General features: G+C 50.2%; 1 protein-coding gene across 7 annotated transcripts in view; it reads right to left on the bottom strand.

The window, feature by feature from the left end:
* Pan (transcription factor pangolin) overlaps positions 1-22026 on the bottom strand; it is a 229668-nt gene that overhangs the window by 10641 nt on the left and 197001 nt on the right. For 6 of the 7 annotated variants that reach the window (XM_077685778.1, XM_077685754.1, XM_077685772.1 and 3 more), the window contains 3 exons: positions 21511-21601; positions 3246-3443; positions 1238-1604 (listed from right to left, as the gene is read on the bottom strand). In XM_077685778.1, coding sequence (XP_077541904.1) covers positions 1238-1604; positions 3246-3443; positions 21511-21601 — 656 coding nt within the window. The remainder of the gene's footprint in view (positions 1-1237; positions 1605-3245; positions 3444-21510; positions 21602-22026) is intronic. The other variant, XM_077685764.1, reaches the window with a different exon arrangement.

Consider the following 22026-nt stretch of genomic DNA (forward strand, 5'->3'; position numbering starts at 1 on the left):
CAGCATTTGATCGAAGCGTGCAGAACAAACAGAGGCAAAGGCATTTGGAATTAATATGACATCGCTACACAGCTGCAGATGCAAGTGGCATGATTCATGACATTAATTGTTTGTCTGAGACTAATACCTCAGTCGGACAACTATTTTAATGGTGACTGCAACAGTGTCTAAGTTTTCACGGGCCGTCAATTCCAATGAAGATGTGTCACCGACCACACATCCATCTGCGACAGTAAATTGAAAAGTTGACTGGGTATACAACAAGTAGCGGAAGGAGTAATTAAATAGTTAGAAAAAGCCATTTCTGCTTAAAAAGAACGTAACCTTTTCCTGTCCTCTGTGTCTCGATACAAATTGCCATGAATGGCAATCAAACTGCCTGAATATTAAATACTATTCAATGAAGAGAGAGAGAGAGAGAGAGAGAGAGAGAGAGAGAGAGAGAGAGAGAGAGAGAGAGAGAGAGAGAGAGAGAGAGAGAGAGAGAGAGAGAGAGAGAGAGAGAGAGAGAGCTCTTTATTAGAGGAAAGCAGAGAGGTCTGCCGGCATGTTAACGCCTACCTGCTACTCCGCAGTGTGGGGAGGAGGGAATAACGTTGCATTAGGAAGTGAGGAGGAAGAGAGAGAAGAAAGAAGGAAATAAAAGAAGTAAAAAAAAAAGGAAGCAGCGTGTGTGTTGGGGACCATCAGTGCGACACGTGAAAAGTCTATAGACGGTGCACAGTGCAAGGATGTTCTGGTCCTATATTAGCTCAGCGATGCCGATGTAGAGTCAAACCACTTGCTCAGCTCAGGACATGCTAGAAGTGATGGCTCAATGACTGCTTCGATGGTGAAATCAGTCTGAGGTCAATCAACAGCAGCTGCTTTCAATGAAAACTGAAATAAATGTCTGCAAATTGAAACAACTGTGGCCCTGCATGCAGGAAATAACATTAAATTAAGTCCGACTTCAAACTGCCTGGGAAGAATTTACAGCCCCAATGTATAATGCACATGTCATGGCTTGGCTTTCAACACACATTGTCTGCCTTTTTTTTCTTGCGTAGGCTGGCGATCAGCAAACTACGCCCTGTGGTTCATTTAAAGGACTGCTTCTCTATTAGATTTTTCAAAGAACGACGCCATGCATCACCGGAGTGCATATGGGAAGCTCTCCATTGTGCGCACTGGGACAAAAAAAGGAAATCCCTTCAGCCGGCCCCATGGCGGCAGGAATGCGGGATGTTGGCCGTACCCTTCGCCCGAGGATCTGGTTGATGGCCGCGCTCTCCTTGAGGGTGCACTCAGCGACTACCTTGGCACGCATTTCCTTCATGTACAGCATGAAGGCATTGAGGGGCTTCTTGACGTGGTTAGTCGGCTTTTGGGGCTTCTTCTCCGTGCCGTTATGCTGCTGCTGCTGTGGCTGGTGCGGTTGGCTGCTGCTGCCATTGCTGGCAGGGTGCCCCGAGGGCTGGCCGGGAGGGGGCCCCCCGCCATGGCCGTTGAGGCCCGACACGCCGTTCACCAAATCGCTGCGCGAGCTTGGCCGCACGGGGTGGCACTTGGAGTCCAGCTGGTGGTACATGGCCAGCGGGTGCCTGGGAAATGGAAAGGCCACACTGCGTTGGCAAGGGCCCAGCTGCTTCAGTGCTGCTGCACATCACTCCCCCGCACCCCTCATCGTCACTGCCTGTCCTTGTTTCAATAAGCCACAATTCATATCTTGTTTTTAAAGGAGGAAGGCATTCTGTACCCCTGGTAATTCTTGTTTGAGCAGTTTGAACCTGTAATTTAAACCTTGTGTCTATTTTTTATCTGATTTCTGAAACACTCTGGGGTCTATGCTCTGGTACAAGTTAAGAATGGCAATCCCGGTGTCGGGACAAATGAAAACCGGAACCGAAAAAAAAAAAGGGGGGGGGGGGGGGGGTCAAAACCAAACAGTAAACTAGGAAACGTTATTATTTCGTTCAGGAGCTAAACGGGAAAAAAAAAAAAAAAAAAAAAAAAAAAAAAAAAAAAAAAAAAATCAGTTCGGTGTCAGAACAAACGAAAACTGGAACTGAAAAAAAAAAGGTGGGGGTCAAAACAAAACAGTAAACTATGAAACGTTATTATTTCATTCAGAAACTAAACGGGGAGGAAAAAAATTCAGATCGCTTTTCGGTATGAATGCAGGCTTGCTGCCTGCATCCATTCTCTTTTCGTCTGTCTTGATAGTCAGAGCATAGCTCCCTGCATGATCGCTGCGCGCAGCTGGTGGCGAAGCAGACGCTGCGGCAGTGTTTCCTTGTTTGCTTATTAACACATCTACATTTGCCCTAAGGCATTCTTGTAGGGAATATATTCAGAATAAATCCAGAAACATGCATAATAACAAAGAATAAAAAAGGAAGTACAATGCTTTGTGGGATTACAGCAGCATACACCAATTGCAGCAAAAACAGAAGATCGCAGCGGCACACTCAATGAAAACAGCTACAAGTCATGTTCCACCTGTACGCAACTGCTTCCGGAGCGCAGTGGATACCATTTCAGAATGGGTAATAACAACAGTGTCAAGCAGGGCTTCCGCTCTTCAACAGATTTTAGAAAAAAAATGACGTTTGGAATGCAAATTTGCGGCATGAAAATTCACCAATTTTATTACTCTTACCCCTTCGTCTGGATGGTTGACTTAAGTTAGTAATGTTGATCCGCAGCTACCTGCTCACCTACCTCTACACCTAGACGTGGTGTGTTGGAGACACCTGAGACAGAGCGTTAATATCGTAACTGTATGAGTTAGTAACGAAGCACACAGCATGATTTTAAATTGCCTTTACTTTAATCATAAGAATTTGTCTTTGGGTCCCAAGACCAAGGCAGCATACTCAAGAATTGAGCGCACATGCCCAGAAAACCGGTTTATTGGGGCCTCGGAATGTTTTGCACCTAACAGTTGTACATACACCTTATACCAATGGGGTGCTGGAAAACAAATCGAGCACAAAGATTTTGCATCTACGACAGCGCCTAAAACCAACCTACGTGCCAGACTGATGACTGCTGGTATGCAGTCTCTGGGGGCCTTAAAAGTGCCTGTTCACAAATGTAGGTACAAATCTCTCGTGCTTTTTCCGATGGCAACTGGACTGAATGAAACTGCCTGGTTTGCTAAACTGCTGTGGCAATGAGGTCTTGCAATGAGAAGAGCATGGCAAATGAGATCGCTGGCCCCGCCTGGCTGAGAAGTGCACAGACGCGATAAGGGCACGTACCTCGTGTCAGGGAGGGGGGAGGAAAGTTCTTGTTTAGGGCCCGGAGTGACTAGAGCCGGGTGGAGGCTATGCGGCATGATGCTCGGAGGCAGCAGAGGAGGCGTGAGCCTCGGCAAAGGCGGCGCATAACTGCTGCCTCCCCTGAAGCCCCCGGAAGCCATCGGGGGCATTGGGTACATGCCAGCAGCTGCTGAGTGCCTGCAAACACAAATCCCCCATCACATGGGGACAGCACATGCAGTCATGAGCAAAAAACCAATGTGTACTCTACAGCACTCTTTGTTGCTACACACACGACAGGAAGTGCAAGCAGTTACTGCAAGCTGCACAGCAGACGAGCACCATCATCTTCGCTTAATGGACTAAAGCAATGCCCGAAGTGCAACAGAGTTCGAGAAAAAGGAGTGAAAGTGAACAATACACTGCAATAAAATGCGTTTTCGCTGGAAGCTATTATATCAGCTCGCTTTCATATTTAACCTTACCACTGTTCGACTGCTGAACAATAGCAGGCTTGCATTTCAGAAATTGATCTTACCCAATAACTAAGGGTCAAATATAAAATATATGAAGTATTCACCAGAACAAACAATTGATGACAATCTCTCTCTCTCTTATTTTTTTTTTTCCCCACAAGCCTGGCTCATTCGTAGACATATACAGAGTGTCCCTCTTAAAAGACCGAGGCATCAAGACAATTCCTATTGTCTAGCAGCCAAGTACTTGATGATTTGATCTCATGTAGTCCTACGTTATAATTCAGAATTGAACTGGGAATATAGGCTTCCATTGGCAACCAGACAAAATGGGCAGACTGTGGGAGGATCATGCGTCTATTTAACCTCAACTTCTATTTAACTACTCTGCAATAAGCCTTTACTTCATGCTTCAATACTGCCAGATAAGTGCAAATTCCAACAAGTTTAAATAAGTGCAAATTCCAGTTTAGCAATGCACAGCATGGTCGCACACTTTTGCACTTGTACCTTGCCGAACACCTATTTTCTCTGAGCAAGACTTTCATCCCACACAATTATCTCACAATGCTCGGGGAACTGGTATCACATGTGATCACATACCCAGCTTGAAGCAAAATATGTTCGACTTAGCCATATTAAGCCATTTCTAATTGATAGTACAGTAAGCCCTCATTATAACTAGGTTCTCGGGACAAGAAACTGACTTTTTTTAGAGGCAGCATTTGTTTAAAAGCGGATATAATTTGCTGTCTATGCAGTGGAGTGGCGGCCACCAAGAACTTCGAAGAAAGCGTGATTTTGCACAAAGCTATTTCATTATAATATGAGGGTTTATTGTGTTTGATTGGTAGTAATTGATAGTTCCTCATTAATGTAAAATGAGCCCCACATGAAGAGCTCTATTCACTCACTGGTTACTCTATTTAGTTAGTTAGGGTTTAGGAATCTGCAGAAAGCCACGTACAGAATAACACTAACAAAAAATACGCTGGTGCAATCGCTAGTGGACAAGGGGAGGCCTTACCCAAAATGCTTTAATTTGCCATGCCGTGTAATAATTTTCGTATCCCCAAGGTAACCTGTACAGATGTGTCCGAATGTTACCACAGCACCGTTTGCAGACTTTTAAGACCTTTGTTACTGTCTTTCATTGCATTTAAGAAGGCAGAAAGAAAGAATGGTTATCGCTGTTAAAACGAAAGAAGACTGCACTTTCTTTATGGCTTTGTTGCATTTGCTTGGCAACAAAAAGTACTCGACAAACAGGGCAGGAGTCTCTCTCTCCTTTTCTCTCTCTTTCATGGAATAAGATGTCAGAACTTGCAGGCATGGCAACGGTGCTTTTTAGCAGCAAACATGAAAAATCTTCCAGACGCACTGTTCAGAGGTTTTCAAGCTTGTGCCTTAATGCCCTTTACCACTGACTTTGTGGCAGTTTATTTTTAAGACTAATTATACTGTTTGGTCAAATTACATCAAATTAAAAGATTACATAAAGTTATGTCAAAATGGCTCGAATGGTTCCAGAAAATTTTGCCTATTAATGCTAGTTAACTTAATTGTCACGCATTTATTCTCGGTATTCGAAATGATGAAGACTATAACATAAATGCAAACCTACTATAAGAGTTAGGAACATGCATCTTGGACGAACAAGTGCATATTACAGGGAAGGGATTTCGACCAATTACCCCTCATCTCTTGGTACGAGGAGCTGGACAGGGAGGGGCTATCGAGCTCGGTGCACACCGGGACTAATCGTGTTTGATCACGAACGGACGTCCCCGGCTGAGCACCAACTAATTATTATAATTTGGCCTTGTCCTCACTTCCACTGCAGCACTAAAACCCGCCCAGTTCTGGATTTCGCTCTCCCTCTCTTCTTCTCCTTCTCCTTTTTTTTTTTTTTTTTAAGTGTTTAAGCGAACGCGTGCGCGCACATATTACGCGATGCCGGCTGCCGGACGGCCCTCGGTTGACCCGCCGTCATCATTACAAATAGCGATCATAGGTGGCGCCCCTGTGCCACACGACGCACGGAACTCGAGCGTGCCCAAGGCGCGGAGATGTGCCGCGTGTTCCGCAACAGAACATTCATGCTTCTGAATGCACTTTGCGTATAGGTAACAAAAATAATCATGCCCGTGTTCAGAGCTTCCCCACAGCAACACAAGCCACCGAGCCTCTCTCTAAATTTGCAAAGCATAAATACATGCAAGCGCACGGAGTAAAGCCTGCAGCCGGATTCCGATATCCCTGAAACCGCTCCGCAACCAGACGTCTACGGCCCGCCTGGTCTTGCCTTGCGAAACCGCTCACAGATGGCCCTGGCAACGCACAAACTACCACTACTACCACCACATGGGTGAAAAGAGAAAGCACGCGCGCTCCTCTCTCTTGTGCATGTATGCATGGTTGACGCTTACAAGTTCGTCTTTTTACCCCTCCCACCCCTTCCTCCTCCTCTCTTTCCCCCTTTGTTATGCCCCTTGATCTTGCAAGAAAAATAAACGACCCTTCTTCGAGGAGGACGCGCCGCCGATCCCGTACATCCCTTTCTGCACGCAAACTGTGGAGGTACCTCTCACAGTCGTGCTGCAAGGTGAATGAACTTAACGAACAAGATTTGTTTACCTTTCAGTTTGGGGAATTCCCCTCTCGAAAGAAGCAATACTTTGCAAATAAAGAAATTAAAAATCGGTACAGTGGTTGCAAAGTGTACAGTAGTGATTACACAGCCAAAAATCTCCGCAGTGCCTCGTTGAAAGGCCGACTAGTGAATCTCAAGTTTTGATATCTCATGATGTGCTCTCGTAGGCTCAACTACGAACATAAGGTTCATTACTGAGTTTATTAGCTTACCTTATCGTTTAGAGGGCGTCTTATAACCTCCGCCAACGCCGTTGTATCGGTACCAATGTAATAATAGTGCTGTATCCATTAAAAAGTTCACCATGGCAAACGTGACTCACGCGAGGCGTTTAAACGTTCGTTCTAGTAGTATGCGATAGCTCGTTAAAAGAAAGGTCAGTTACAAGCGTATGTGACCATCATTAAAAAAAGTAAAAGCACAGATGGTTTCAAGAACCTGTATGTTTGGGCATCTTGGTCGAAGCATACAATCAGTTTTGTGTGTGTGTGTGCGTACGTGTGTGGTGTGTGTGTGTGTGCGTGTGTGTGTGTAAAGGGGGGGGGGGTAAAAATGCCACATTAATGGCCCAGGGTCACGGGCCTGACTTCAGTTCCCTTATGCGCTGACAGCACTTGCATCTGTCGGAAGCAAATGATCGCCTCGCGAATAGCTGCGCTGTTAGAGAGGACGACGTTGCAGAAGCTTCCGGCAGCTAATACATGCACCTTTATGCGAGCACGCCCCGTACACTGAAGTGAACCTCTGGGCAACCATTCCGCACAGTCGGACCGCATGTCCGGGTATTTTTACCATTGCCCGTACATCGTCGCAGTCAATTGCACTTGGGTTCAGGAAGCCGAAGGAAACTGGAACTGACGGGGGCGGCAATGGTGACAGCCCGGGTGCAGCTATACGGCCACTACAAAACGGCGGTTGGAGTTTTGGTGGCAAGACGGGGCAGTTCAACGGAGTGCTTGAGCTTCATTTTGTAAGACACCAGTGTAGTGTTCTTACGTTCTTGGTTTTATTTTTATTATTACTATTATTTTTGGCTTCGCCGCGCCACTAGGCGATCCATCACATATCAATCCGGCACTATTCTGGCGCCAAGCAGGGTTCCCGACTGACCGTATAGATGTCAATGCAGGCGGTCTCACGGGGTGCCACCCACTCACTGACTAGGCCGCACACCCACGATTCGTTCGATCCTGTATACCGAGCACCGGTCAGAGCGCACGTCGCTTCGTTCCCTCCATAAGCGGGCCACCGCGGGTGTGCGCGCCGAAAAGACGGGCCGAGAGCCACCGCTCGTGCCTGGGGCCAGCTGTTGCAAGCTGTGCGGCAAGTCGAGCTAGGAGACGCCTTCAGAGCGCCCGTAGAGTGGCAGGCAGAGCTGCGCGCTACGTGGGCTGACAGCGGGCCGTTTTTCGCTTCCCAGAACTGCGTACCTGCAAGAACTATGTCCGAGTCTGCAGTACCGCCCTGACGTTGGCATTGCAATGAATCCGGGACAACGCTCGGCGGATGTGTGGTCACTACCCGTAACGCGTAAGCATTATTTCCTTCGCCAAGTAGCCCAGCCGAGAAATGTGCAATGACTATAGTTCATCTCACAAGCTACCTGCAGCACTGTGGAGGCTACATTGTTGTCCCCCTCAGGGCGCCTAACTCACCGCGAAGGAAGCGACAAAAGGCGCTGGGGCTTCTGGGGCCGTGCGGTGCCACTTGCCGAGAGGGGAGAAGGGAGTGTCCTTTCAGGACCCCCTTCACGGCGGATTAGGCGCCCTCAGCGGGCGCACTATTGATAACAATGTAGCCTCCACAGTGCTGCAGGTAGCTTGTGAGATGAACTATAGTATCTACACAAAAATGCGTAAGTGGCGGAGACATTCGGTGGAGCACCGCGCCAAACTAGACAAACAAGTCGACGAGCGCGAGCTTCCCTAACCCAAACCCATCAGATGAAAACCCCGGAGCCTGCTTGGTGTGCAGGCGGCCCTTTTTGTACACACTACAACTATTTTCCCGAATCGTACATAGCTATCCCGAAACCAGTGTTGTTTAATGCGGCATTCACTATTCGATAATTTAGCAACGCCCTCCATTTCTTTCGTCTGCCTTTACGGAGGAAAAGAGAAGGAGACGAGCAGGGTGCATATTCGCGTCTCCGTATGCGCTGCAGGCCCGTTTGTTCTCCCAACGCCAAACGGAAGCAGCAGCCAGTACGCACCAAGTAACCCAGTTGACCACGCGTGCTCTCATGGGAATACCTGCGATGAAGTGATAGACGAGAGGAGTGTGTGGCGTGAAATGCAGTGAAGCTCAGCTGGCGCGCTGCGCTGGAGATGCCGACTACCGAGGCTAGACTGAAGCCTTTCGTTTGGCGTCAGAAGCAACGCAACCTTAAAAAAAAAAAAAAAAAAAAAAAAAAAAAAAAAAAAAAAAAACTTTTTTACTAGGTTCAATGCGAATCGTAGCGCTTCGTAGATACGAGCGCCGCTTGGCTGTCTAGTTTTTAATTTTTTTTTCTTTAGTTTAGCCATGCACAACTTCGGGGCCAATGGGCGCACGTTGAGCTTGGCGTCGCTTACGCCGTTGTTTACATCGACGAGTGCCACGCTGTGAATCGATACCGGTCAAAGTTCTCGGCCCATCCACTCACTGACACTACTGAAAGGCAATGAAGGATATACGCTGCACAAACCCGAGGAGACAAGGCCACGTGAGCCGGAACCCGGCTCACGTGTATAAATACGCCAACCTCCTCTCCATATGTCGTCCTCCGTGCATCCCGTGCAGCTACTGCGCTCTCCGTGAGCACTTATGGCGGCCGCAACGCCTCGCATGGTTACTTCTAGAACGCTGTTCCTAAATGGTCGCAGTGCTGGGGAGAGGGTCAGCGGTGGTATGAAGAGAAGTAGCAGACGACGCACTTGGAACGCTTCCTCCGGCAACGCTCTTTCTTGCTCGCGCGGCATTCTTTCACCGACAGTCGTTTTTTTTTTTTTTTTAACACGAAAGTGTTTTATTCCGGGATACATAAATATTTGACTGACGTCATATGCGTCACGGAAGTGACGCCATTACAACGAAGCAAGCGGCCTGTAAAGGATGCACCCCTGCACACAGGGTCTTCTTGCGGGGAAGCAACCTTTAGAACCAAAGAGTACGTTATACTTAGGGTCGTTCGTTTTTGGGATTTATATTTTAGCACAAAAGTGTTTTATGCCGGGATACACCAAAATTTCACTGGCATCATATCCGTCACGGAAATGACGCCAGTACACCTTTGCCGAAATGACCCGCCAGCACTTCGTCGCTCACCAAGCACGCCCACAAGAAAGCTGCCGACTCGCAAATGATGCTCAGCTGCAGATTTCGCTCTACATTTCACTTTCGTGTTTTACCGATTCCCATGAGAGACGAATCAACCACAATTTTTTTTCGAGGAGGGGAGCCTACCGCTTCCGAGCTTAAAACATAAAAACGGTGCTTTAATGCGTGTCTCTTTGCAGTGACGTGTCGTCACGCTGTAGAGAAAACTAGCAATAACAGCGCGAGATAAATCGTGGCTTGACATTTTAGACCTAAGTGCGCATACGAATACCACGACACAGGAGACCTTCAGAACAAAAATAAAAAGAAAACACGTATGAAACCCGCAGGTTCAAATGCTACTTATGATAACTCCAAAATAGAAATTTGTGAGAATTTCCACGTACTTTCGGTCTTAGAATTTGAAGAGGCAGAAAGAGAGAGAGAGTATAACATTTATTTCCCGGTCTCCGATAGGTCTTGCGATAGCGAGGCGTTAAAAAAATAAAAATAAAAGAAGACCAACGCGGCGCCAACGCTTAGGTATATCGGACTCTGTACTGCTCTACTGCATCTCGAATCGGACAGCCCATGCAATGGTGAAAAATTCCTCACAATCCTACGCTGCCATGTGACTGCTGAGCTTTAATTTAAAACCTTGCTTCTTGGTAAATGTATCAACATGCGCACGGAACGACACTGTATAAACCCCCTCTCACCCCCCCCCCCCTCCCACTTTCCTCCCTCACTCTAATGCGAAATTCGTATTACGGTAGAACCTCATCAGGAGAGGTAAACATACTGCTGAAAAAGTGTATGGATTAACCGATTAAAACAAAGTTGGGAATTCTTTCATGGAGCTTCGACATGGCTGCTTTTTTTTTTTTTTTTTTTTTTTTTGCGGTAAGCTACAGCTTGACCTGGTACGCACTAACGAGGTGTTACTGCAACGCAGCATATCTGCTACTCTTCGACATTAGTTCAACGTATACGCAGAATCTGGGCTATCACCAACTGACAGCCAAGTCGCGTAAGCTGTGTTCAACCGGCGACGGCGTCACACACACCAATCCAGGATTGGTGAACCATTAACGGACGGTTCTTCCTCCCGGCGGGGCGCACACGCCGAAAACCAAAGAGTGTCGCTCCACGCAGGGCCTCGCGAGGAGCGCAAATGAATTAAATTTCGGTCGGCAGCAGCCCCACGGGCAAGCGAAAGCACCGTCAGCAGCCAAAGTCCGTCCGAGTGTTCGATAACAAGGAGAGGGGAGAAGTAAAAAGCGCACTAATGATATCGAGGGAGGGGGGGGGGGGGAGAAAAAAAGTAAGCGGATCGGCTGGCGTTTAACAACACTGGGGGGGACGACGGAGGGACGCGACGAATGCAAATCCCACCCGGGGCCCTAGCCAAGTGCGCAGACTCCTCCTCCCCTGCGAGCCCCCGTCGATCACGTGTCGCCCCACGGCAGGCGCCCATTGGACGGCGCGCACGGGCCCGGCCTTCGAGTTCATTAGAGAAAGGGACCAATCGATAGCGGCCACCCAGCGAATGACTTCCGCCGCAGTCTCGCTCTTCCGGTTCACAAGCTCGCCGAGCGAGACAGAGGCCGACGCCCCTTCCCCCGCCGAGGCGTATCGAGAGCAGGTACCGACGACCACTTTGATACACTGCTGCTACGTCCGACACGCCGCGCAACGGAAAAAAATGGCACTGCTCCGCCGTGCTACTTTTCTCTCCTGCCGGCTCCCATAGCAGCTTCTGCGGTTACCGCTGTCCCTTTATTATTCCTCTTGCGTCATTCAATGGGATTCCGACAAAAAAAGTTTAAAACTGCTGCGGCACAAGATAGGGGAATGCCGGTTTCTCTAGCATTGCTTCCGCTTTGCCTTAACGCTTGCGAAGTTTTATTTTATGCGGCCAACGACGCAATTAGCGTTCGTTAGCGCAGCATAAACTAACGTCCTTGCAAGAATGGACCGTAGCGTGTGATAGATTCCTTTCTCCGATTGAGACAACCAAAGCTTACGCCACGTCTAGAAGTCAGTTGAGATTTCGGCGCTAGTTAAAGATCCCCAGGTGGTCAAAATTAATCCGGAGCCCTCCACTACGGCGCGCCTAATCGCCTGCGTTGCGTCGGCGCGTTAAAACCTACAATCAATCAGAAGTCAGTTGAGCGAAGTGGTGACGATACGACATGGTGTCAACAGCCTTGACCGGGCGACGGATAGGTTTTCATAGGGAAAGTGCGAAAAACGGCGCTGTACTTGTTTATCCGAACACATGTTGAGCTACGCAACAGAACGTGAACACGCAGCGTATTTTCGGTCCACAGATTTTCGTGACGTACATCTCGTTCCTAATCATTCCGCGTATTTTTCTCCAGGAAAAAATACAGTAACTAAGCCGAGATAGCCCTGCCACCGCAACCAATATATTAATTTAAAAATTCTGTGACCCAAAAAGATGCACGAAATGATATTTCAATAAACACTTTGGCCGCGCTGTTGTGCAAATCTCTCACGAAGTCTTCAGGCATAGGCAGGTGACGGACGGAAGCCCTCTTTGTATTTTCGAAAGTAAACTATTTGTTGCGGGCAACGAACGGTTCGTGGAAGCAGAATTGAGTCGGGCTCGTCGACTTGGTCCGGGTACTCCTGGCGCAATATTTCGCCGCGGTCAAAATGCAAAAAAGTAAAGAGGGAACATCCAATCCAGCCTTACACCACTTGTATTGCCGGGTGGTCTGGTCGCGGGACTAGGAGTCATGTCACCGATGGATGAGAACTAAAATTAGACACGCAGAAGGAAACGCAAAAGGATCACGCTTACTCTGCGTCTTCTAACAGCGCCGGTGCAAAAGGGAAGGGTCTGTTAGCGCATTCTTTGTTGTATGCGGCGCATATCTTGACGGGCACGGGCAGGTTTCCTGCCGTCGCTGTTTTGAAGCCCGATTCAGCTCAATGGGGCCGCATTCTGGAGGAAACACTACACCGACCCCAGTCCTTGAAAATTAAAAGGTATACCAGCCCTACACGCGCGCATCGAGGAGGTAGTTCACACTTGCGAACTTTTTTCACCCAAAAGATATCTTGAGCCATTTGACCCAGAACATAAGGTCATTTCATAATGCACGTCAGCAAAGAGCTGTCCGTTACAAATACAGGCGGCATCGGTCCTTCGAACGAGCGAGTGAGAAAAACGTGCGCTCGAACCGAAGAAAATTAACGGACAAAAAAAAAAAAAAAAAAAAGGTGGGTGGCGGAACAAAAAAAAAATCGCCGCATTTAGGCTGAAACTTTCTAAAAGTAAGTGTTGCCGTGCTTCGGGCTAGTGCGACCACTCCGAAACACACCACGTAGTGGCCTACGGTGAGAAACGGTGAGAAATAGTCCGCAAGCATGTACAATGGTCGCGAGCACAGCCACCCCCCCCCCCCCCCCGCTCTCTCTCTCTCTCTCTCTCTCTCTCTCTCTCTCTCTCTCTCTCTCTCTCTCTCTCTCTCTCTCTCTCTCTCTCTCTCTCTCTCTCTCTCTCTCGCTCGCTCGCTCGCTCACTCGCGATTCTAACGACGTGTCAAGCAACTGTGCACCACGCTGCGTTGGTTCAATGCCAACATTTGGGGGGCCTCAAAAGGAAAATATGTTTCTCTCCAACAAAGCGGCAATACTGATCACGGGTCCCATTAAGGAACATTTTGATCAGTGGTACGGAGCTACAAAAGATGTGGGAGTTCGGGAAAGCACGACTGGTTGACCGAAACTGACCAAACCACTCGGTACGTGGTATACATTGTATTCGGTTGCTTCTATACCGTTATACACCACTGCAGCCTCGCTTGCTTCCGCTTTACCGTGACGCAAACGGCGGCTGCACTCGCTGTTTGCGTCACGTTCGATTAGCGATTTCTCAGCAATTAAGGCACCTTTCGGCATCGAATCAACTCTAAAATGGCGCTAGGAAGAGCGCACTTTCGTTTGAAACCAACTTGCTGGTTGCCTCCCGTGTCCTTTAACCTATTGTTTTTTTTTTCTGTTGTTATCTTACCCTTTCCCTGACCAGCTCGGCACCGGAGCGACAAGCAGCCCGCCCCGGATTCGGCACAGGCCCGCGGCCTCCTGCAGTTAAGAGGCTGACCACTATCCGCACTCCCACCCTTTTTCGCTTCCCGATCCTCCTCCCAGGACAAAAATGGGCTGCCGCCTCCGGAAGAAGCCTCGCGTCACCGTGTGTCGGGCACCATCCGAGCTAGAGTGCCTGAAGGAGGTACACGTGTGTGCATTTTCGACTACACGAAGCAAGTAAACGTCGTTGACGCACGGACCCACTGTAGTCATGCCATGGTATCGAGCCACGAATGACGTTCACCACTCCGTGGTAAAACCAGGGCCATTTTAGCGCGATTCTTCGACGCGGACTCAACGTCGTGTGCACGCACGGGCGGCTTGAATTTCGTCCCCACGGGTTCAAACCCATGACCTTAAGCTTAAAAGTAGAACAGCTGAGCCACTACCCGGGCGCTTTAATAGCATTCGAAAAGAGTACGAAGAGAAAGTTAACGGAAAAATTAACACATACTTTTTTCTGTGTATTGTGCGGGTGACAATTACACTCACTTAGGTCGAGCTATATTTTTCAAATGCTTTGCAAGCGCCAGAGCTGCTTAACGCCTATCTCAAGCTTTTGATATCTCGCTTGCGAAAGAAGACATAGCTAAAATTCCTGTACGTAAAGGGCGAGTCATATACAGTCCCGGCATCTACGACTGATGAAAATCGATTGTCAAGACTGTCCATCGTAAAATCCATGTTCGGTAAACAGCAAAAGCTCGTTAATTCGAACCGCAAGGGAATGCCATCTTAGTTCGAATCAATAAAAGTTCGAACCAATGAAAGCAAATAATAACATTAGTAGACTGATTGGGAAGCAGCAGGACGTGTCAAGACTTTTAATGCTTGAAAAGTTTTGTGTTTGTTGCGTGTCTTTAGTCGTTAAAAGCGGCAGCCAGCCCTTCTTGCTTTAACGAGCGCTTGTAGCGGGAAGCCTTCTCTTAGGCTTCTTCAAAACTGAAGAGACTCCGGGAGGCGTCAGGCCACGACTTCAGAGAGGATGGCCGCACTGGTGTTTCGTCCTCCTCATCATCCTCACCGCCACTGGCAGCGACACAGTCTGCGCTTCTGACCCGAGAAATGACTGCCCACCTGTCAGCGCACCACACACCGCCGCACTCCCGTCCCCACTGGCGTAAGTCTACGCAGAATACGTCTTCCAAAACGAACGCCATGGGTGGTTCAGATTGGTTTTGCCCCATTGTACTTTTTCTTTTTGCTCTGGAGGTGGCGCAGTCTAGTGTGAAGGCAGAGGGTGCCTTTCTCTGGCCCTTTGTCAGGCGCCAAGCCGCCGGCGCAGTGGTGCGCAGTTGGAATTATCCGTAAATTCGAATTACTGAAGTTCGAACTACCGATGTTTCACTGTAATTAAGGAGCCGTCCAGTACAGTTTCGTGCACCTATCCCACCACCAGGCACTGAAAATTCGCAGTAACGTTCAACATGCGTTCACAATTCTACGAATAACCTTTTCTGTTATGGTAACTTTACAGACGGGGAGAAAGTATTTTTCGCGCTCTGAATCGCATTTGCATGAGAACATCCGGTCATAGCGCCTCGTTACAGAATTAAAAAAAAAAAAAAGAAGTCGGCACTGTGGCAACGCGCAATAGCATCGCCAGACGCAAGGTTGAGTTCCTATGCGCCACCGGAAGGATATGAGCGTCCACGCTTAAATGAGCCATGAAGAGAAAACAAAAGCGTGTTTTATTCGAAGGATTAGGTGTTTCATAGTACCCTAAGCGCTTTCCCGGAAGCAAACGATGCTTTATTCACTTAGAAATAAGGCAATTTAAGCCAAAATTTTAAATCTCCCGCTAAATTGCACATTTCGTGACGTGAACAATGGCGTCATACGAGGCGGTCCATGAAACAGATACTCAGTATGTCGACTCCATATAGCACCCACACGCGGGAATCAAACAGGAACCGGAACTCATGCCGAAACCGAGACGGCGGTCATTTTAAAAATACTAGTAAAACCTAGTGCACCCGCAGCTCTAGTCATGGAATCGCCTGATCCGGAGAACAAAACTCTCGCCGAGAAGCTCGGGCTTGCATTTAACAACCTCACACCACTTGAACGCTCAATGCTTCTAAGTGCACGAGCGGCAGGAGTTGTGGGATACGCGGATGGACCGGAAAGCGACCATTCCGCGATAGCCACAACAGACGAACGCCCAGCCGTCGGCACCGCTCCCTCGTCAGCCCCGTCGCGACGGACGAATACAGACTGGTACGTATGTGCCGTATTTTTATTACGGTTAATAATAGTTTAATTTCAGTAGCAGTATCGCTTATGCCAGTTGGCCGGTGTCGTGTATGGAAAGCCGTTCGCGCGAGCTCTCTGCTTCGACCAGAAAGATACGAGCGTCAATGCGCAGTGTGTACGGCATTTTTTTCCCCCAAGGTCAGAGAGCTTCGACGGCGATTTGACGAAGTCGGCGACGAGCGCCAGCACGTCCCAGGAGTGAGCTAACGTAAGGGTCCCTGCCGTAATCACTTCCTCGGAAATGAAGCGAGCACACTCGTACTTCCTTTAGCTCTCTTTCTCCTCCGTTTGCAAAGTTCACAAAACGTAGCCACTTGCTTCGCCGAGGTTCGTCGTTGGGCAGCACATGAAAGGAGATCTCCTCACCGGCGGGGATGTCGCACTCCCTCGACGATTTGCCCAAACTACATGGGCATTTAAAAACGTAGCAACGAAATTTCATTGTAAAGTACTCGAACAAACTGAAGTTTTCAGTGGTCTCCAATTACGCTTGTGTCGTGACCCCGTGTGCAACCGCGCACAGGGCGCGTTGTTCGCTGCTACTCATCCACAGGTGGCACGGACACTTTTCTCGTTTATCTAAAAGCTACATTTTCAAAATGCGCTAAGTTCACGTAGCTTCGGAAAAATGCGAAGTCATTGGTTTAGGCCAATGTTTTAACGGTCGTTTATCCAAGAGGGCGTAGCACAAGGAACACGCTGGGGAACGCTACCATTACAGTATTTCTATTTCGTTCTCACCGAGGAACATGTGCTCGCGCATAAACTAAAAATCCCGCTCCCGATAATTGGCCTGCCTCTCTTTATCTCGCTCTCTCTTCCTAAAATAGACGCCTATAGTTTTCGCCGGTCAATCTTGATCGCAGCGCACCGGTATTACCTGTCACTGCGACGCCCGGCCTGCGCAATACGACTTGCGCAATAGAATATATTAAAGAAAATACGAGGCACTGCAGTGCAAAGCATGGCGTTCGCTGTGGCAGCTTGGGCCACGCCACACCTTTCGCAAGCCTCAGATGTCTGTAAGGTCGTGTCAAACAGCCCACTTAAAAGACTGGAAGCTGCGGACGTCAACCAGGCACGCGTCCCACGCCGCACGCGTAGCATCCGCTGCGAGCTGTGGCTGTAGGGCAAGCCGGCGATGCCCGCAAGCAACGTCGCGCTTACAAACATTGAATTGCCGCGCTCGGTATGCGCGCTGCATTTGCTTTACTCCGAGGCTCCCAAATTTAGATGCGTGGCGAAAAAGAAGAGCCGCAAGAAGGCGCTCGGGCGCGCAGAAATGCAGAACCGGCGGGCCCCAAAAGCACTGAGCCCCCCTTCACCTTCGGCAGGTGCGCGCGCGGATTGCGCGGCCCGCCAGGCGCTCCGGGGCGCGCGCGCGGTTTCGCCGGATCGCCTGCGGCAAGCAGGGGGCGCGCGGGCCGCTTCACTGCGGCGCTGCGGAGTCTGCGGAGAAGCGCTCTTCGCCTGCCAATTACCCTAACAAGCCCGCGCGCGCTTCCCGAGCTCGTGCACGGCAGTCGTGGATGCTCCGGAATTCCGGCTCGTACCAATCGATACGCCGCTGCACCCGCCGCCCGCGAAACTAAATTAGGCTGTCCGCTGGGCCTGCATTCTTTCCCAATGCCGGCCACAAGGCCGGAAAATGGGAAGCGTTACGGGAAAATTCACCAGACCCGGGACGTTCCGAAGGCGTCCAAAATACGCGGTGGAGGCATCAAATAACAAGCTGCATCGGTACGCACGTCCGCACAGCGCAGCACACTCGTTTCACGTACAAACCGAAAAGACTACAGGCAGCGCCAAAAAACACGGCGAAACTATCCCTGCCTGTTGCGAAAGTTGCAACCATTAAAATACAGGGGAAAGGAGAATTCCCGGCAACAGTTTGCTAAGAAGACGGCGCTTGAGGTGAGGAAAAAAAAAACAAAAAAAAAAACAGCGAGGCCAAAAAAGGAGACCCCGAAGCCAGAGCCAGCGGCTGGATCGTGTTCCGCGCACCGAGGGCGCATTTCTCGTCCACGCTAGCGGTGGGGAAATGAATGCAGAAGGAGCCCTGGTAGAGGCCGCCAGCTCGAGTGATTCGGAGCGTACGTCGCTCGATCGCGGCGAGTCCATCTGCTGCCGAGAGAGAGCCCGCGCTCTCCATTCGCTTAGGCTTGAGTGCCTGCGCCCGCCCGTATACGACTCTGCCCGCAGGCAAATTGAACGGCGGCTTCAAGTGGATCTCCCGAGCTCCTCGGTAGCGCGCGACCGTGCGGAAGCTACGCACACTTTCCCCCCCTCCTCCCCGGCCTCATCTTGGTTTTGTACACGTGTTCGTGCCCCCCCCCCCCGCGCGTTCGAATACCCGCCCGGCTCTTCCAGGTAAACGAAGTTCTCCGGTGCGTCCCACCGAGGGTACGAGAAAAGAACACTTTAAAACGAAATGCGCCAGCAACTGCGCGCAGAAATCTAATCTGAAAGCGAACGTGCCGCCGTTTCGGTTTCAGAAAAATGGCGGGCCCCCGCTGTAATGCTGCTTCCCCCCCCCTTTATGTTCAAGCTAAACCCTGTGAAGGCTATTGCGGTGGCAGCAACATTATCATAGAAAAACAACAACGATGTCTCATTTTGAAAGCAATGAGAACGCAAGGTATGCGAGTACCGCGGGAAAAAGACAAACAACTCTGCTTTGGACATTCATTAAACTTGGCGACATTATTTCGAATGAATGGGTTCAGCGTGGTGACGAAATACGCCAAATGCCCCCGAAAACATCGTTCGCGCACACCATGACGTAATGGAGACGCCTCGAAATGTCTGAGAAAACTTTTGAAGGTGCGTCTCGGTTCAGACGAGGCAGACCAGCTCAACATGGTACAAAACCAATTATCCCCAATACCAGAAAGGCGCATTCAGCAATACACTGATGCGGCCAATTCAACTGGCAAACAACGTGGTTAGAAAGAAGTAATAAGGCAAATTTTGTGTTAACTATAAAATTCTTACAAACGGCCACCTTCGGCAATTTCGCTCAAAGGGCAGACCGTTAAGGAGCCTAGTGCAGAACAGAGATATTTCGCACAAAGCATTAAGTCCCCTCGACGAATACGAACACTGCAAAAATACTTTGCAGAACGCTGACTAATGTTTGCACAATTCGTCGTCGACAGTAACCGATAGCTCCTTGTATCTTTTCAGAAACCTGCTAAAACAATTTCCTAAACATTAAACTTTACACGACGCAGGCTGCCCCATGCAGTAGTAGCTGCGCGAAAATTCTTCGCATAACTCTCACAAGAACAACAGAATAATCGGACGAGCTGGAAATCTGCCACCCCGACCAGTGAAATAAAAAGAGAAGAAAAAAAAAAAAAAGGCGAGACGAAAAAGGGAAACCGCTTACGCCGCGCCCGGCAAGAAGACCTGCACGTATTGCACGCTGCACCGCGATACAAGGAACATGTATGCACAGGTGTGCACCACGAGATACTAACCCCGCCCGGCCCGGGGAGAAGAGCAGCGTTCTTTTAGTTACCCCAGGCGGCGGCTTCTCGCGACGCACGTCTTCCCGGGCGCCATTATTCCGGCGGGCAGCGAGCGAGGAGAGGGAAACGTGCAGCAAACGAAGAGCAAGCCGATTCGATTACTGCGAAGGGTGCCCACGACTCGGATTCAGAGGCCCGAGTCGGAGCCAGCGATGGAGTGGCGATGAAGACGAACAGCAGAGAGCGCGGCCAATGAAGAGGCGAAAAAGATCGGCCCGATGTGCGCGGAGAGGGGGTCTCGCGAAAAGCTGGGGAGCTCTCGGCAGTGGCGCGGAGATTAATCGTTAATTCATGCTCCTCCGAGATTCTTCTCCATTTGCAATTCAATCCGCGACCCGCTGCACTGCGGACCTCCGCCCTCGCTTCGTAATTAGGTTTTCTCCCTCGAGAAGCGCGGGCCTCCGTCTCGCGAATTACAGCGAAAAACGTGAGCACCTCGGCACCGCCAATGAAGACAAAAGTGTCAAGGGAAGAGGAGAAGCGCCCGGGTCCGGATGCTGCAGCCGGGCAGGAAGGACGCGGACGATGGCGGCCCGCGGCTTCGCTGCTGCGCCACCGTCGGTCGAAGGGAAACGGAAGGGGACGCCGACGCCCGTGTATTGGAACTTGCTCCGGCAATAAGGCGCGGGGGAACAAGGAAGCGACACGTTCTGCAACAAAAGCACGCCGCGGCCTTCAGCGATCCCCAAGTATACAGCGATGGAATTCAGGCGCACGCGAAAGCAGATGCGAACAGCGAGCGGTTGTGGAAGAGGTATTTGCGCCATCAGAGGGGGCAACGGGGCGCACGTTCATGTTACGGACGGCCCGATACAAAATTGCAGAAATCGGCCCCGCAAATGACTTCGGATCTTAAGCGAATAAAATTAGCAATGACAGGGAAACATCGTCACTGCAGAGTTCTAGAGAGGTCCCAAAATAATTAAAGGTTTTGAACTTCTGTCGCAAATTTGTTCAACGGGAGAAACTTTACGACGTTCAAAATGGAACTCCGCAAATGTTAGAGTCCGCCTCGGTATTGCGGCCGCACACGTGCGCTGATAACTCCGGCTGAGCACGCGCAAAGCAGTGCGGCCGTGTCCAGTGTCAAAGCACGAGGCGCTCCACTTGGTGGTCGTTCAAATTTAAAGGCTCCTCGCCCCATTTTCTGGACTGTTTTCGACAGTTTTCCACCGGTGAGGGTTGAAGCCGAGGGTCGTGAAGGTGGAAGGGCAAACCCAAAAACTGCTAATAGCATCCGATCTACAGTCATCGGAGATAAGGCTAATCAACCGAAAGGTATAAATTTCGGATGTAGATAGACAGTTCGTTTGAGGCGAAATCGACATTTATTTCAGCTCTTGGTATGTGGAATGAAAACTCACGTGGCACCAACACCGAGACTGATTTTGTTGGCTGCAGGTTCATGGAGAAGGCAGCGTCGCCAGTGCGGCAATAGGTTTCCACGGGTCGCCGATAGCTGCTGGGAGACTGATGGGGTTGGCTTCACCCCCCCCCCCCCCCAAACTAGACATGACAGTGCGAACAAGTTTTGGGCAGACTACCGAAAAGACACACAGGATAAGCGCCGTGTGTCCGTCAACTTTTATTACTGCCGTCACGTCCAGCTCAGCCGAGTACAAACTCGCCCCACAGCGCATCACTGTGAGCCGCCGGTGGGGTCCTGTGCCAAAGCCACCTAGAAACTTTGCCTGTGCGCCCTCCGCGCATCGCATCATCACCTGCGCGCTCCGAGAGCCGGTCGGTGGTGCGAGGGCTGTCGTCCTCTGCTTCAAAAGTTGGCCGGAGCCGTTTCGGCGCGTCCCTCCCCACCGCGCACGAGGAGCGCCGAGAGCAAAGGGTGCGTTGGCCGGAAGAACAGGCAGCGGCCAAACACGGCGGCGGGTCTCGCGCCGGTGCGCGCACGGTGCGCTACTACCACCACTCACCAGTGCAGTTGTTGCGCAAACTCCTGGGAGAACATGCTGTGCGTGTACTGGCCCGGCGAGGTGAGCGGATACACGGACGGCCTCGGGATACCTGCGAACGAGAGGAGCGCGCGCCATTAACGCCCAGCCGCCATCGGCATGCCCGCTAACTGCTCGCTCGCTCAAAGAACTGGCAGGTGCACACTTCGTGTGGCGGCAAAACAGCGGGGCACTCCGCGGCCCCACCATGCAAGGAACGACGCACGGAGCACAAAAGGGCGAACGAAGACCTCGTTTGCTGACGTCCAGCGCAGCCACACTCGCGTGACATTGCTCCATCGTGGCACTCCACATCTCTGGACATCTTGTTTGACACTGGTGTTACTAAAAAACTGCGCACGCAGTGCGGCATTCTAAACTCGTAACATTTTCGCCAGAGAGGCAAAACATAACCTAACCGGTAAATGAGCGCTGCCTTCGCGACATCAATGCGGCTCCGGCGCATGGCAAAACCGTTTTGCCAAAACGCACTACAGG

This window comes from Haemaphysalis longicornis, unplaced genomic scaffold, assembly GCF_048455015.1.
Source record: "Haemaphysalis longicornis isolate Haplotype H1 unplaced genomic scaffold, Haemaphysalis longicornis Haplotype H1 scaffold_1, whole genome shotgun sequence".
Classification (NCBI taxonomy): domain Eukaryota; kingdom Metazoa; phylum Arthropoda; class Arachnida; order Ixodida; family Ixodidae; genus Haemaphysalis; species Haemaphysalis longicornis.